The sequence below is a fragment of the Drosophila miranda genome, chromosome 4 (genome assembly GCF_003369915.1).
Source record: "Drosophila miranda strain MSH22 chromosome 4, D.miranda_PacBio2.1, whole genome shotgun sequence".
In the NCBI taxonomy this organism is placed as follows: Eukaryota; Metazoa; Arthropoda; class Insecta; order Diptera; family Drosophilidae; genus Drosophila; species Drosophila miranda.
Genome location: NC_046677.1, coordinates 3,744,239 through 3,759,630, shown reverse-complemented (window position 1 = coordinate 3,759,630; position 15,392 = coordinate 3,744,239). Strand labels below are relative to the sequence as shown.

General features: G+C 43.9%; 3 protein-coding genes and 2 long non-coding RNA genes across 9 annotated transcripts; 3 read left to right on the top strand and 2 right to left on the bottom strand.

Annotated features, from left to right (window-relative positions):
* Positions 1 to 445: 445 nt before the first annotated feature.
* Positions 446 to 1,732, bottom strand: LOC117189144. The gene is made up of 3 exons (XR_004473212.1): positions 1,689 to 1,732; positions 815 to 1,557; positions 446 to 707 (listed from the first exon to the last, which is right to left on the bottom strand). It is a non-coding gene; the product is annotated as an uncharacterized LOC117189144 (long non-coding RNA).
* LOC108162425 (meiosis regulator and mRNA stability factor 1) lies at positions 1,389 to 7,109 on the top strand. Its single transcript, XM_017297152.2, has 8 exons — positions 1,389 to 1,476; positions 2,149 to 2,279; positions 2,463 to 3,258; positions 3,323 to 3,454; positions 3,584 to 5,383; positions 5,458 to 5,719; positions 5,802 to 6,472; positions 6,537 to 7,109. Exons 2-8 carry the CDS (start codon positions 2,260 to 2,262, stop codon positions 6,738 to 6,740), a joined length of 3,885 nt encoding a protein of 1,294 aa, XP_017152641.1. The 5' UTR covers positions 1,389 to 1,476; positions 2,149 to 2,259; the 3' UTR covers positions 6,741 to 7,109.
* On the bottom strand, positions 7,065 to 13,982 carry LOC108162429 (congested-like trachea protein). 5 transcript variants are annotated; one of them, XM_033394201.1, is made up of 7 exons: positions 13,885 to 13,982; positions 13,684 to 13,816; positions 13,448 to 13,575; positions 13,075 to 13,216; positions 12,584 to 13,016; positions 7,398 to 7,577; positions 7,065 to 7,340 (listed from the first exon to the last, which is right to left on the bottom strand). In XM_033394201.1, exons 4-7 carry the CDS (start codon positions 13,192 to 13,194, stop codon positions 7,153 to 7,155), a joined length of 921 nt encoding a protein of 306 aa, XP_033250092.1. In that variant the 5' UTR covers positions 13,195 to 13,216; positions 13,448 to 13,575; positions 13,684 to 13,816; positions 13,885 to 13,982; the 3' UTR covers positions 7,065 to 7,152. The 5 variants fall into 5 exon arrangements, with proteins under 5 accessions (XP_033250092.1, XP_017152651.1, XP_033250091.1 ...); XM_017297162.2 differs by lacking the exons at positions 7,065 to 7,340; positions 7,398 to 7,577 and adding exons at positions 8,849 to 9,158; positions 9,231 to 9,410 and having other exon boundaries at positions 13,885 to 13,978; XM_033394200.1 differs by lacking the exons at positions 7,065 to 7,340; positions 7,398 to 7,577 and adding exons at positions 8,849 to 9,158; positions 9,231 to 9,410 and having other exon boundaries at positions 13,688 to 13,816; positions 13,885 to 13,978.
* LOC108162428 (platelet glycoprotein V-like) lies at positions 10,198 to 12,544 on the top strand. Its single transcript, XM_017297160.2, has 4 exons — positions 10,198 to 10,356; positions 10,423 to 10,732; positions 10,791 to 11,638; positions 11,699 to 12,544. Exons 1-4 carry the CDS (start codon positions 10,273 to 10,275, stop codon positions 12,467 to 12,469), a joined length of 2,013 nt encoding a protein of 670 aa, XP_017152649.1. The 5' UTR covers positions 10,198 to 10,272; the 3' UTR covers positions 12,470 to 12,544.
* A 755-nt stretch (positions 13,983 to 14,737) lies between the features above and the next one.
* On the top strand, positions 14,738 to 15,047 carry LOC117189049. The gene is made up of 2 exons (XR_004473104.1): positions 14,738 to 14,792; positions 14,851 to 15,047. It is a non-coding gene; the product is annotated as an uncharacterized LOC117189049 (long non-coding RNA).
* Positions 15,048 to 15,392: the final 345 nt, after the last annotated feature.

Below are 15,392 nucleotides of genomic sequence, written 5' to 3'. Positions count from 1 at the left end.
CTCATTCCCTCTCCACTCACCCCTCTCTCTAAGAAGGAAGCATACCATTGGAACGAACATAAACATGGACATGCTGGTCGGTATATGCCCTACTTAAAACGATTAGCAACTTGGATCAAGAACAGAATGTTAATATTGTACATATTGTAGCATATATGTACATATGTACATGCATGCATACGTATGTTTAATATTAACTGGAAATCCCTTAACTTTTCCTGCTTTGCCCTTGCGAATAAAGATGAAAACAGCAGAAGTTCTTTAAAACTGCATACATTGTACATACATACATATGTATGTACATATACGCACCGCACATAAATAAAATAGCTGACAAATTGTTTCGAGAACAAAAATTATAGATATGTACATTTACATATGTATGTATGTATGGATAAGTAATTGTACTTTGTGTAGAGAAACGCCCACACCACAATGAGTTTGCTCAGATTTGATTGCGTTTAATTATGGGTTAGGTAATCCATTAGCATGTATTCAACTTTCATTTGGACACATTTACCTTTTTATTATTATTAATTTATAGGTTACTGTATTTATTCAAATTTAAGCAAATCCCGAACATTACTATAGTCTTCCGTGCTATTCTGTATCATATGTATGTATGTATGTATGTACATACCACCGGACGGCTGCGGCTGCGGTTGGAACCCACCATTAATGCAAATCGAATGCGTTGCGACCGTGTTCTGTAATGAAAGTGCATTGATGATACATATCTTAACAGTGTATGACGCAAATCTAGAGCGTTGCAAGAGGAAGTGAAGGGATTTCGACGCCCAACTTCCGCACTTACATAAATATGTTTCTTGTACAGCTTCCCTTTACCGTCACTGACCACGCCGAAAAGAGTCAGGCTAGTGCATCAGTTCAAGGTTTTCCACCAGCGCCAGGGGACGCTCCCTGCCCCGTCTGGCAACTCTAAGCGGCTTGACACCTTCCAGCCTCCAGGCACCTCTCTCTCGTTCTCCACACGTGACGCCGCTCAGCCACTCCACTCATCAGCAAATCGATGATGGCGATAAAGCCGCGCCAAACCATTTCCAGTCGCCTCAGATGTCCAAGTGATCGCAAGCGAATATTTGTTTGTCCCTCTGTGTTTTAATTGAATTTGTATGGTGCCCGGCGAAAGAACACGCGGTTTATTATATTTCGCACATTTTTGTTTTCTTTATTACCTCTTTTATCCGAGTATAAATTCTTTTATTTAAAGTTAACGATCTTCTCATTAAGCAACCGATTCAATTTAACGAGACCTTTTTATTTGTATTTGTCAATTAATTGATTTTCTTATCTACAATACTGTGAAATTGATTTTGTTGTTAATAATTTTTTATCGGCTCTTAACTGCAATTGTTGCGGTGCTCGAAGAACACTCCTAAACTTACTTAAACGGAAATCATAATTATTGATTTCAAGCGGAGGAAAGTCTATATTTTGAGCATTTCAGTGGCACAAGTGAGTATTTTGAAAAGTGAAGGGTAGGGTATGGGAGAAATGAAAGCATCGGTGCAGCGAAATACTCGACACGACACTGCTCTGAAATGAAAATTAATAAACAAAATTAAAACATAGAAACTTTTCTAAGTAATAACCAAGCCCTTGGATAATAGCCCTTTAATAAAATGCATACTAGACAATTATGTACATATGTTATTCTTTACCCTTACATTTGATCCCACTGTGCAACTAACTGTCCTATTGGACAGTTAGGTGAGCAAAACAACAACGAAACGAAAATCATGCCTTGAAACTGTTTTGCGCGGGAAGCTGTTGAGTGCCGTCTCTCTCCCTCCCTCCCCTTCTCCTTCTCGTTCTCGTTCTCCTTCTTTACCTGCACCTCTCTCTTTCAGCGTGTGCTGACATGACACTATCAACAACAGTGGAGCAGCCTATTTTTCATTTTAATTCCATTTATTTAATTGATATGCGAATGAAAATCATTTCATTTTAACAGTTTTATTGGACCCCCCACACCCCGCGCAAAGGCATGAAACAAATGAATAACACAATTTAAATGTTGTTATTCCATCGTCAGAATATTATTATAAACCAAAATGCATACAATAATTTAAGATGAATCTCAAACTATTCCGTTCGTGGGTTTTTCTCTAATTGTATGCATTCCAGGTAAACCGCAGACGTACCCGGTTTACCAGAGGCGTGCCAAGCACCGATATCAGCACGTGAACCACTGGGGACAGCATAAAACCGACCGGCAGCGCAATTGCTTTCACCGACATGGGCGAACGTTTGTATAGGTACATACATACATACATACATACAAATGTACATATGTATGCAATAAATTTTAGAGTAATCAGTAACAATAATTTGCATTCCGATTATATTGAATTCTAAGAAACGTCTGATGTGCATATGCATATGTATTAATTAGATTACTATGGTAAATACGTTTGGTATTATCTTTTTCAACCAAATAGTTGGTCGTGTGACAGGGCTGGAAAACTACCGACTGCTTTCTATGCACAGGCGCAGTCGCAGGCACAGAGCCAGGTACAGGCACAGGCACAGGCACAGGCACCGGGCGTACTTTGTGCGGATTTCAGCAATGCCGGAGCCTGTCTAGCGGGGGGATTGCGCTACTACAACAGCAACGGATTGGCCGGGTACATGCAGCCACCAGGAATGCTGCCAGGAAAGTACGCCAGTATTCCGTCCACGCCTATGCCGACCCAGTTGGATGTGTGCCAGCATGCTCATATGAATGGTAGCGCTTCCTGCTTCAACCGAAATCGCTATATGCCGTACAATCACAGTCGCTCCTGCGCGGCTGCAGCGGCTGTTGCCGCCGTAACCGGTCATCCGTTGCTGCACAACCATCCACAGCAGCAACAACAGGTTGTGGCGGCCACCTTGAGCTTGACCCGTGGCTCCCAGACGTATCAGTCATACGACTCCGTCTATCAGCCAAACAGCATGTGCCCTCTCCCCCTGCCCATGGCCCCGACGGCAGCTCCCCCCGCTATAAGCGCCTCAGTCAGCAGCAGTGTTGCCACGGACCAAGCCAGCAGCATTGGGGAGGGGTCTGGTCAGACCTACGCCACCATTACCGATCCCAGTGATGCAGTCACTCTGCAAATTACCAATCTAGACTACTCACTGGATGAGTCAAGTCTGCGCAACTTCCTTATGAACCAACTGAAGCCCATCACGCCGGTGGTGTCGCTGATCTTTGAGGGCAGCTCCTATGCCAAGGTCACTGTGCCGGATCTTTATGTGAGCGCCCCACTGTCTGATCTCCCCGAATTGTTAAACTATTTTTGAAATTCCCTCTCCCAAGTTTGCCAAACAGGTCGTGTCCAATTTGCATCGAAAGAAGATTGGGCACAAGCGCATGCTGGTCAGCTACACACGCGACTCTTCTCTGACCGAGGTCAACACGTTGCGTTGCCAGGTCGCTGGACTGCTGAAGGTACGAGCAACTTAGATTTCCACATACTCGGATACTCGCATACTCGTATACTCGAAAACTTGTATTCATATTCATTTCAGTTGTGTTTTCTGTCTTACCATTTTGTGCTTCTCTTTTTCTCTTCCCCAGGATGTTCCGTACTATACACTGCCGATGTATAAGTTCCGAGAGCTTTTCCAGTCGCGTTTTAAAACCTCAATCAGTGTTCTGGATTTGTACAAAATGCAGGACATCTGTACCATCAACTCGGATAACAACGAGGATAAGTTTATTAGTCTACAGCCAGAGCTCGTAAACACATTGGAGAGCTCACCTCTAATGGAGGGACTGCAGCACAGTGTCCCTTATTGCACCGTTCACTTCAAGAAGGAGCAGCACAAGGGATGGGCAGAGCAGGATATTGAGCCGCTGCCCAACGTGTTTATGACCATCTCAGAGATCCAGAAGCTCATTTATCCGCTGCTCAAGCATCATCCAGGTGACATACCCGTGGCCACTCTCCTTCACTGTATTGAGGGACAGTTGAAGGTGTCGATTATGGCCAACGAAAGCGGTGTCAACCTGGAGCACTTGGTCTGCTGTGTCCAGGGCATACAGATACAGGTGAATAACTTCGGCATTAAGATTCTCGGCTGGTTGGAGCTGAACAAAGAGATGACGTCCTCGATTGGAGCCACCTCCTGCGGCTCGAATTCGAGTAGTTTAAATGGCAGCGACCGTTCGAATCTCTCGGGCGGCAGCTACTTTAAGAACTCTGTCGCTGATCCGCTCTATCAGATTTCGCGCGAGGTAATCGAACTGGTAAAGATGTCGCCAAAGTCGACGATGAAGTTCAATCGCTTTATCCCGGCATATCACAATCATTTTGGCAAGCAATGTCGAGTGGCAGACTATGGCTACACCAAGCTCATTGAGCTCTTTGAGGCTCTGTCCTCCGTGGTCCAGATAATGGGTGACGGAGAGAATCGCCAGATCACTCTAACTCATCGCACTCAGATACGTAGATTCACGTCCGACCTGCTGCGGGTCCTACGAGCGCATGGTAATAACTCGGTTCTGCTTTCCCAACTACCGGGCATTTTTGCTCAGACCCAGAGTCGGAATTTTGACGTAACTGACTATGGAGTGTGCAACATTGTGGACATTCTGGATGGCCTGGTCAACTCCAATATTGTGGTCTTGAGCACCGTGCAGCAGGGAAAGGACATACTCATTTCAATGCCGAAGCGCAAGCAGACAAACAGCGAGCTCGAAAAAACCTGCGTTTTTGCGGGGGAAATGGTGGAGCTCTTCCAGAACTCCCTCCAGTACACAATACTGTTTCAAAAGTTCGTACGTTCGTATCACTATCACTTCGCATACCAGTGTCGTCTCAGCGACTACGGGTTCCTGAAGCTGGCCGACCTCATGGACGCCATTCATGGTGTGGTTGAAATGGAGTTGACCGGTGATGAGGACAAGAAAATCCTCCTCTCGCCAAAGGTGGCCAGGCGTGTGTTTGCAGAGCAGTGCGAGGACCTCATACGGAATGTCACTGGCAACTCCACGAACTGCATGAGACTGGAGCAGGTGCTGAAGTTGCACAAGAAGAAGTATGGCTACCAGATGCAGCCACAGACCTTGGGTGTATCGGATATAGCCACAGCCATCGAGCTGTTGCCCTATGTGGAGGTACAGCACAAGGACCACGCCACCTGGCTGATTTGTCACAATGATGATCTAGAATTCCGCCAGCTGTGTTATCGGGCCTGTAAGCATCTACTGCAGCAAGAGTGTGCAGCGCCATCAGCTACAGTTCAATCTGCCAGCTCGTTAGCATCACTTGCCCCCGAGCCTTTCCCTAAAGCTCAATTCATTAGCGAATTCAACGCAAAACACACGATCCAGCTTACAGAGACGGCTTTGCTTGCCATGCGACACACCATCGAGGTGAGTACTGTACTCCATCCTTTGTACAACTATTGGCTAGAGCTTTTAGCCCATTGACCATGCCGTCTTCCCAGATCTACGAGGAAAGCGATCAGCAGTGCGTTCGCCTTACCAGCTTTATGAGGTTTCTGATCTCGATAGTCCGAATGCTGGAACAACGGCCCAGCATGTATCTGTACGAGATCAAGAGCGGACTGGACTGTGGGCTCAGCACAACCTTTGAGTATGGATTTCCCAACTTATATTCGGTGGTTGCCGCGCATGAGGATCTCTTTACGATTAACAAGGGACCCACGCAGGAAAGGAGCGATGTGTCACTGAATGTGAACTGCGAGTGTAAGTAGAAAAGAGTTGGAAATATGAACTGACCTACTCGTGCTCCACCTCACCTTCTGTACCTCCCTCATTCCGTCTACAGTGCGTATCAGTTCGGGTGTCAGTCACCAGCATTTGTTCGGCTCCCTGAAGTTGCCCTATGCGAAGCACAAGGCGCAGCGCCCCTACCGTACTCCCCTGGGCGAACACAATCGTCCACCACCTGCTCAGGCGCCGCCGCCGCACAAAACCCGAAAAACTGAATATGCGAACAGTGTGGTAGGTGCATCCAATGCGTCCTTCAAGCCGCAGGTTAACAGCTTCCAGAACTACCAGGAGCAGTATAACACCAAGTGCTCTCCACCGAGTGCGAACTCCTCGTTGCTGAATAGTTTTGGGTCGAGTGCGGGAAACCTTAGCTTGTGCAACAGCTGCTGCAACAAGGAGAACTCCCTAAACACGTCCCTCCAGCTGTTCAACAGTTCGTTCAACTCATCTGGAGAGCTGAACGGTAGTCTTGGAGCCGGAGACTTGACCAACATTACATCTAGCACTGCCATAATGCCCGGCACTCCGCACGCGCATTCGTCGGGAAAGCTATGGCATCGCCGTCAGGCTAGTTTCTATCCTCAGCAGATGCAGCATCCACTACAACCCTCCGCTGTGCAGCACTCGGTAAATGCATCTGGCGATCTATATGATTTGGTTAGCTGTACTGGAACGTCGATGGGCTCCATCTATGAGTCAGCCAATCCTGATGCGCACCCCCCAGAGGTAAGAGATGATGCCCTAAATTCTTGCATTGGTTATATTTGTATTCTCAAATTACTCTTGACAGAAATTACCTTTTTGGATCGATCCCGTTTGGAGCAATCAATCGGAACAGCAACAGCCCAATCAAAATGTACTCAATATTCGTCTCCCCGAACTAAAGTCGCTTAATGTGTTGCCCATGCTGCTGTCCCCGTATACTATATCCAAAAATGAGAACATGAAGCGACAGCTATTTAATTTCGACAATCATGACCGTAAAATAGCTTAATAAGGCGGAAACAATACATTTCTGTCCTTTTGATAAAGCTAAATATTTTTTATTTTAAGCGCCTTTTTTCAACAAAAACTTAGCACTTAAAATTGTAAAGAAGAAGAGAAGCAAGAGCGAGAGGGGGATCAAGTAACATAGCACTCCAGGAGAGTCGAAGTCATTAAAGTCCCAACCAACAGCCTCGCCTCAGATATTTGCAATCGCTTTTGATTTTGATTTTGATTTTGATTTTAGGCGGTGCAATTAAACCTTTTTTATAAATCGTTAATTAAAACAGATATTTTGTATTAGCTTTTATGAACAAATTTGTATTATTCAATTTTTTCATTTGTTTTGTATACTTTATTAAAACGCTCTATAAATTGATATATTTTTTAATACTGGCTGGCCTAAAGCATTAGCTAATGTTCTAAAAGTCTGGGGCCACAATACGAAAAAAGGCATTGGCCAGCTCGATACCAAAGAAGGTGGCAGCATTCGCTGGAAAGGCGCGCAACATTACCGGGGTAATTCCTCTGTACAGCGCCAGTAGACCGTCATTTTTCATGAGATCCATGAAAACGCTTCGTATCCCATGCTTGTATGTCCCCTCAGGAGCTTCGGTTAAGGTTTTGGGTAAGATTTGGTCAGCATTCGAAGGTGAGCTTAACTAACCTGACTGCAATCGACTCTTAAGCACATCGGCTGGCATTCCCCCGATCCAATAGAAAATGCCCGCCATTCCACCGGCTAAGATGGCCGGAAATAGATCCACGTTGGGTCTGTCATATCGTCGCTTGTACTCAGAGGTCAGTATCTCGTAGCTGAGAAAATATAGCCCATTAGCGGGTAGATCTGTAAAGTAGAAAGAACACTTAAATATTTCACACAATAACAATCGCACAACAATCAAAACCACCTCATAAATAGTATTAATTGCCGCGCTGTTACATCAAGCCCATCAAGCGCTGTGGTTATCTAACATTTATTAGATCAGATCAGTTTTTGAAAAACTGAGTAACATGTAATGGGGGATGTAATGTTCGTCAACCGAATCAATTAACAAGAATGTCAAGAATATCGCAATAATATATGTACAAGGTAGTACCCGCTGCTTGCATAAAATATAATTTTCCATCGGCAACTGTTCTTTACAATCAAGTCAAATGGGATGAAGTTCATGTAACAAAAGTTGAGTACAGACGGCGGACCTGGACTTGGTTAAGCTGTTAAGACCCAGCTGTTAGCCCATTCCGTCCGGTCATATCATGTCTCGTTCGATTTTCAATGAATTTTTTATTCGCCTATCTGTTTCCTTTTTTTATGATATGGCTGTTTCCCAGATGTCGAACGGGACAATCGTACAGTTTACAATTTTTAAAAAGATCAAAATAAGACGGGTTTTCCAAATGGTTTTCCTATTATAAAGTAGGTCTTGACTAACCCTATAATTGGTGCTAAGGTCGAGTTTCAACATTTTTAGAGAATAATATCGGGATTTTTTGGCCTTGGTGGACTTTTTCATGGAAATGCCCATATCAATGTTAACGCCCAGATGTGTATATTGTTATCGTATGAAACGTTTTCAGATTTCATAGCTCCAGTTTTTAATTGTCCCATTTTGTTAGCTCTTTTCCTAATCATTTCCTGAGAAAAAAAACTCTGTATTACTAGTTCAAAAAATTGTAGTAAAGCCGCGGAAAATAATTTTGTTGTTTTTATTATTTTTAAATTTTCTTGTATATCTATTCTTTCCTTTTAATTAAATCAAAAATTACATTATAGTTTCTATATAGACGGAAATGTCTGTATCACATAGTCTATTTACGCTAATCGAGATTACTATTAGTACTCGTATTTCCATGGTGTCGCAAAAGACACGTTTAAAGGGGCCATAGCCCCAACTTATAGCTCTTAATTAACCCCAAAATTGGTACTAAGGTTGACTCTGGGCAATTTTTCGTTTTTCAGATAACTGCAGAAACCTAAGACACTCGGACGGGACAGATCACGGGAACCCTCTACAAGGGCGGAATTGCTTTTGTAATTACATATGAATGTAGACACATTTACATTTTATATCGTAACATTTACATTGATTACACTGACATTATAAAAGTACAAACTCCGGTTATTATTATTTAATCGTTTCATATCAAAAAATGCATTTATTTAACATAACTTTATGACTTAACTGAACATTTTTATATTCATGACGTTCTCAAGAGAGAAAACAAACTGTTTGCATTTAGAACTGTGGTGCCACGGCATTGAAAAATTTGTTCGCCAGCTCAATACCGAAGAAACAGGCCGCATTGGCTGGGAATGCGCGAATCATAATGGGCGTAACGCCTCGGTACAAGGCCAGTGGACCATCCTTGACAATCAGGTCCTTGAATACACTGCGAACGCCATGTTTGTAAGTACCCTCAGGGGCTGTAATATAAGAATAAACGTACTTAGCTACTTCCCCGCAACGGAAAGCAGTTTTTGGTCAAAAGTACTCACCGGACTGCAGGCGACTCTTTAGGACATCAGCGGGCATGCCCAAAATCCAGTACGCCATCCCAGCAGCGCCGCCAGCAAAAATGGTTGAGGCAGTATTAATCTGGCCTGTTTCCGATTTTGCCTTGACCACATCCTGTATATACTCATATACCAGGAAGTATAGTCCGTTGGCGGGTAAATCTAAAAACATGGTTTTGTTTTGATGTATTATTCATTAAATTAAACGTGCGAAAATTATCTAACTTTTAAAATCGAATCTACTAATGATTTGATGTACTTACACAATAATACAAGTATTTTTTAAATTTTTGAGCCGTTGGTAAGTGGCAAGTCTAAGTATTTTGACCAATGTCTTGAATTCCTAATTATCGGATCCATCTAGCAATGAGCTTGTGTCAATATTTCTTATAAATGAATAACATGTACATACTTAAGTGATACTATCAATATAATACAATCAATCGTTGCAATTGTCACAGCAGTACGAGCAGTACATAAGTACAGAAAACTTTGATCAGCATCTGCGCTAAAGAGTGCCCATATAATAGTGTTATTCCAGACAAATACAGAGAGGAGGTGGAGGAGATTGTTCTAAATCTTCCACAGAGCATAAGTCATCAGGCATCAGAGGCATCCAAGGCGTCAGGACCTCGGGCACTGTGCAAAATTGAGTGTGCACCTGGCGCGTTTCACTTTGCATCAGTCGAACTAGTTGCGCTTTATCTGTGCCCGATGGACTTTCTCGCCCAAATGCTCATACCATCAATTTACATACATATAAACGAATATCTCGATATACGAGTGCTACACATGCACACGTTATACAATTCATGTTTTTCTTATTTTGTTTCTTATCCAAGCAGAGGATGTTCTTATCGGCGACTTCCTTTAAAGCAGAGACGACGAATAATATGAAAACAATACTTCGAGTTCAAATGGGAACCGCCTTCATCTCTCAGTAATTGTTCAGGCATGTGGCAGTTGCGCTGCGGTCTCGTTTTAGTTTATTAATGGCATTCGTCGAATAAAGCGTGACGCCAGAATGAAGATGAGGGGGATCGTCCAGGGCTCGTCAAATGGTGCGATAGGGTGCAAGATGCTGCTGATCTTTCTAATGGTGACGAAGGTAAGTTACTGCATTCGGGCTGTATGTTGAGAACACTGGTATACTGGTATCTATGCCTAAACATAGCCGATACATGGATCTGCGCTGGGCAATGTTCTACGGCCTGAGTCCGAGCCGGACCTAGAAGTTCTCACTTGCCCAGGCAAATGCGTCTGTCAGTTGGAAGCATTCAACGAGCTGCCCATTGCTCGTTGGGTCAATCACATGGCCAGGGACTATGGTGATGATAGCTTCCTGCAGCAGCCCACACACACAAAACTGGCGACGTGCCTGGTACAGTCGCAAGAGGAGTGGCAGCAGCTTCGGGATTACTTGCCAACGGATTTGCAGGCCTTGATTTTGCTCTACACGGGCAACGTGGAAAACCAACTGGCAGGTGTGTAACGACTTTTTATTCGGATAGGTATACCAGTAATTTATAATTCATTTCGCAGTAAACACCAGCAGCTTACGGCCACTCAATCAGCTAAGAACTCTCGAAATCCGTGGAACCGGAGCCACTCTAATCATCGATGATCCGCTGGAGTTCTTGCAGCATGCCAACTTTGAGCATATCAGGTTGCAGGCCAGCGATCGGCTGCAACGTCCAAAGTTCTCCAAACTACCCAGTGAGGACTATGAGTATAAGCCGCCGAGTGAGCTCCTTCCACCCAGCGAATACTCCACCAAGTACCCACTGCAATTTGAGGATGCCGCCTCTGATATTGTCACCTATGAACAGCACATGCAACGACTGAAGCAGACCAGGATGCCCAGCTTTTTTGGATGGGGCAGACTAGAAGTGCTGCGCATTGTGGGCTGTAAGCTGGACAAACTGCACTGGCAAATGTTCGATGGACTAACCCAACTGAGGGACCTCAATCTGGAGAGGAATAGCATTGAGGAGTTGCCCCCGTTCGCTTTCTCGGGAGCTCTGCACCTGAAGAGTCTCTCCTTAGCCCACAACGCCTTAAGGCGATTGCATTATCTGGGTCTGGCTGGCTTACTCCAGCTGGAGACACTCAATTTAGCTGATAATCGACTGGAGCGCCTAAGTGAATTAAGTTTTCCGCCCTTGCCAAAGTTGCAGAAGGCAGATCTGCGCAGTAATCCTGTTAGATACATCCTTCCTGGCACGTTTTGGGTGATGAACGATACGAGGGAACTTCAAATGGGCAGCGATCAGGCGGCTTTGGATCTGCGCACTTGGTTCATTTATGGACAATTTGATTCCCTTAACGAACTACGCACTCTAATACTTGGCAATGTTTCCACCGAAACGCTAGAACAGGGAGTGTTTAAGGTCAGCAAGGCTCTTTAAAATAGTTTCGTAACAGCTTTTAACTCGAACCTTAATTTACAGGGTCTTTATAGCCTGGAGTTTCTTAAGCTGCGTGGGAAAATCCACAGCATACAGTTTGATGTATTTGCAGGCATGGAACACCTCAGGGAACTGGACATTAGTCAGTGTGGCGTTTCAGAACTGTCCATGGATGCATTAATGGGCGTGAAGCGACTGAAGTTTCTCAGCTTGAGCCATAACAATCTTACAAATATACCCCATGGGTTGCTGGACGACCAGCAGAGGCTTGAGGAAGTCCAGCTGCAAGGAAATCAGCTAAAAACACTGCCCACGAGTTTTTTTCGGCTGCCACTTGTCCGGGTGATTCGTCTCGATCAGAATCCGTGGCAATGCAGCTGCCAGATGCAATACTGGAAACCATACTTAACCAATGTGGTACGGGGGCCTATTGTAAAGAGGTGTGTAAAAGACATAAATGGCGATCCCCTCTCGTGCAGACACGAGGCCCCCTATGAGACCGATAGGAGTCTCGTCCCCCGCTGCTCAAACTACAATGGACGCAGTGTCTACTACGTTCTCCGCAAGCAACTCCATTGCGGCGACATACAAATCCTTCAGCCGCCAAGTCACAACAGGATCGGAACAAGGGGGCTGCCGCTGCCCCACTGGCGGAAGGTCGAGCTGCAGGAGGAGCAATTCAAGAAGGCTACGCCCAGGAAAATAACACACAAGCCTACAAAGCAACGCAACACGCTGCAATTTGTGCTAAGGCAACAGAATCAGCAGCCCCACCCGGAGCCGCTCGAATTGGAGATTTCGAATGAGATTTAACCATTTAAATCATACTCTAAGTTAGCTCTAAGTTTACTCCGAACTTGAATATAATTGTAATGTAATGTAACCACACAGCCAAGAGTAGAAATGATAAAAGTGAGCTGTACTTACCCCTGAGCATGGTGGCGCAGCTGCCCTTGAAGACACTGCGCAGTCCTCCTTCCTTATAAAGCTTCGCAGCGCAATCGATCATTCCATTATATTTACGCTGGCCACCCTGCCCCTGTTGCGTTTGAAGCAGGACTTTGATTCTCTCTCCCGGTGCCATAATCAGCGTGGAGAAGAGCCCCGAAAACGAACCGGCGACAAAAATTTGTGAGTAGGTGAGCCTTGCGTCCTCCCCCCGTTGCTGTAAACGTTTTCCCAACGCATAGCCCGCAAAGCACATGGCAAAAATAGGTGCAACACCCGTTAACGGAGCTGACATGCCCTTGTAGAGCCCGCGAACACCTTCGTTCTTTATGGTTTTCGCAGCACAGTCAAAGGTGCCTTTGTAAAGTGGTTGCTCACCCGGCGCCGGCCGCGGCATTGTCTGCAAACGTACCTGCAGTACAAAGTATATTCCAAATTAGTTCTTATTCGCAGTAGTTAAAATAGCTCACCTTTATGGTATCTAACGGGTGCCCAGAAAGAACATTACAGATCCCACCGAAGCCGCCAGTGATGAAAGATTTGGCCGGATTCGCCTTTCGCTCCGTGGACACCTTTTCGACGGTTGCCATAGTGATTCCAAAAGGTTTATTTCTGAAACACAGTTTGAGTTCAGATTTTGTTTTATGTAAAACATATTTAGCCAAGGCCTATCAATTGTTGGAGTTTGCACCTAGACGATTATTGAATTGGGGCCCTAATCTAGGGTCTACTCTTGCGATAGTTTCAGCCAATCAGACAATACCGAGACGTCATTTGTTACGCCATCAAGGTGAATGTGAATTGCAGATTGATGATTTTGCAAGATGCTGCAGCATGGCTCACCTGGTCGATGGTAGATTAAAAGTGGTCCCAAAATATTGACTCGTCGGCCTGGAACCTGTTGCTGCTGGTCTGGGTGTCAGGTGTCAGCCACGAAACATTTACTAGCTGGTCTGTCAAAGAGCGGAACGCTAAAATTCACAAATGTGATTACGTTTGTTATCAGCCCGAAATGTTTCCAAATGGCATAGCAGAGGTATTTTGTGTTTTAACAGTCCGAACAATTAATTAAAAATTACCTACTGCCGGCTGCTGGTTACTGGGAATGTGCGCGGGTACAAAGTTCGGAATTTTCTTTCTCTTTTCCCCGTGCTGCTCCGAGTCGAACCTGGTATATGCCCGCGCGGTGTCTTTTGATGAAGTTTACCTGGCCTGCTTCAATTTATTATTAGTATTTTGCATAATTTAATTTTTCATTTCTTAATAAAAACCATATTTACCATTTTTAAGTTAACATCAGTGTGACCGCGGACTTATTGTCCGACCCTCAGAAATATACCAAAATATACCGTCTCATTTTAAAAGTGTACCGTAAATGTACTGCCGAATTCAAGTTCTATCATACATATTGCTCGTTTTTGATATTCCGTTGAATATTACTAGCTAGATAGAACCCTTAGCCCTGCCCACATAATTTTATCCAATTAATCAATCCATTTTCTACTTAACTGGCTTGTTTTAAATACTCGCTCTTATTAGTTGTTGTCTATATGTAAAAGGTAAGAGAAAAATCGTTTGTCCGTTGAATAATAGTGACGAGACGAACTAAAACCCTTAGCTTTGACCACATGATTTTAAACCATTGACGTATAAATGTTCTACAAGATTAGTTACTTTTAAGTACAATTTTTATTTATTGTGTCTAAAACAAGGTTTAAACAAAACAACAGTGACAACGTAAGGGAGTATGGTTGCCACGAAGAGAGGATATCCCACAAAATATAGCGCAAATCCCAAAAAAAAGGGGATGTCCCGCCAAACTTGAGCGCCAAAGTCGAATAGTTTGAAAGTGGCATTCACATTCGCGACAAGGATTTAAATGCAATCCATTGGACTAAATGATGCACGGAAGTAGGATTTAAGAGAGCGAGAATTTTAAAAAATATTAAAATTGAAAATTCTTTACCATTTGTTCTTAAATATCCCTTTAAAAGTTAAGTTTAATAGATGAAATTGATAAAATGCGCAAACTCGATCCAAAGGGGGAACGGCTACAAAGATTGAATTTTAGTTAAGTTAACATTAACATACCAATAACATGTCGCTGTTAATTTGCGGTTCAGTTCGTTTTAAGTTCACTTGAACTATGGTTTTTCAGCTGGTTTTTCTCCGCTGAAATCGATTAAAGGTAAAAATCAGCTGATTTTGGACCGATACAAAATTTTTAAATTGCTTAAACTTTTTAGGTTTTTTTCTACTTTGTTCTTACCTTACTCGCTCTTTCATACATATGAGCTGAGCATATTGGTGCATGCACACATCGAAAAGGAAACGGTAAAAACTTATTTGCCAAGGTATTAACGCCACACGACAACGGCAGTTCTCGTTCCCATATATGTACATTGCCCTAATTACAAATAAAAATAAAATACGTATAATTTAATTTTGGTTTATTTGTAATGTTTATTGAATCCTTTCAGTCTTTTTGGCATGGGGACCGCCGGTTACTGATATAGTCCCTCTTTGGGAAGGAGGTTTTCCTATACATTCGAATGGAATGTATTCGCGCTGCCCATTCTTTGGCGCAAGTTATGTTTCACCTCTCGGATCCTTTTTCCTATCCAGCATGGCCTGCAGCTGCTTGTCGAGTAGTTCTTTGTAGTAGTTCTTTTCTTGCGCTCCATGATCTCCTGATCGCCAATAGGCACGTAACTCGATGAGGCCGGGTTCTTTCGGAAGGAGAAGCTGCTTGAGACAGTTGTACCCTAGCTCTGTACAAACGGATTAT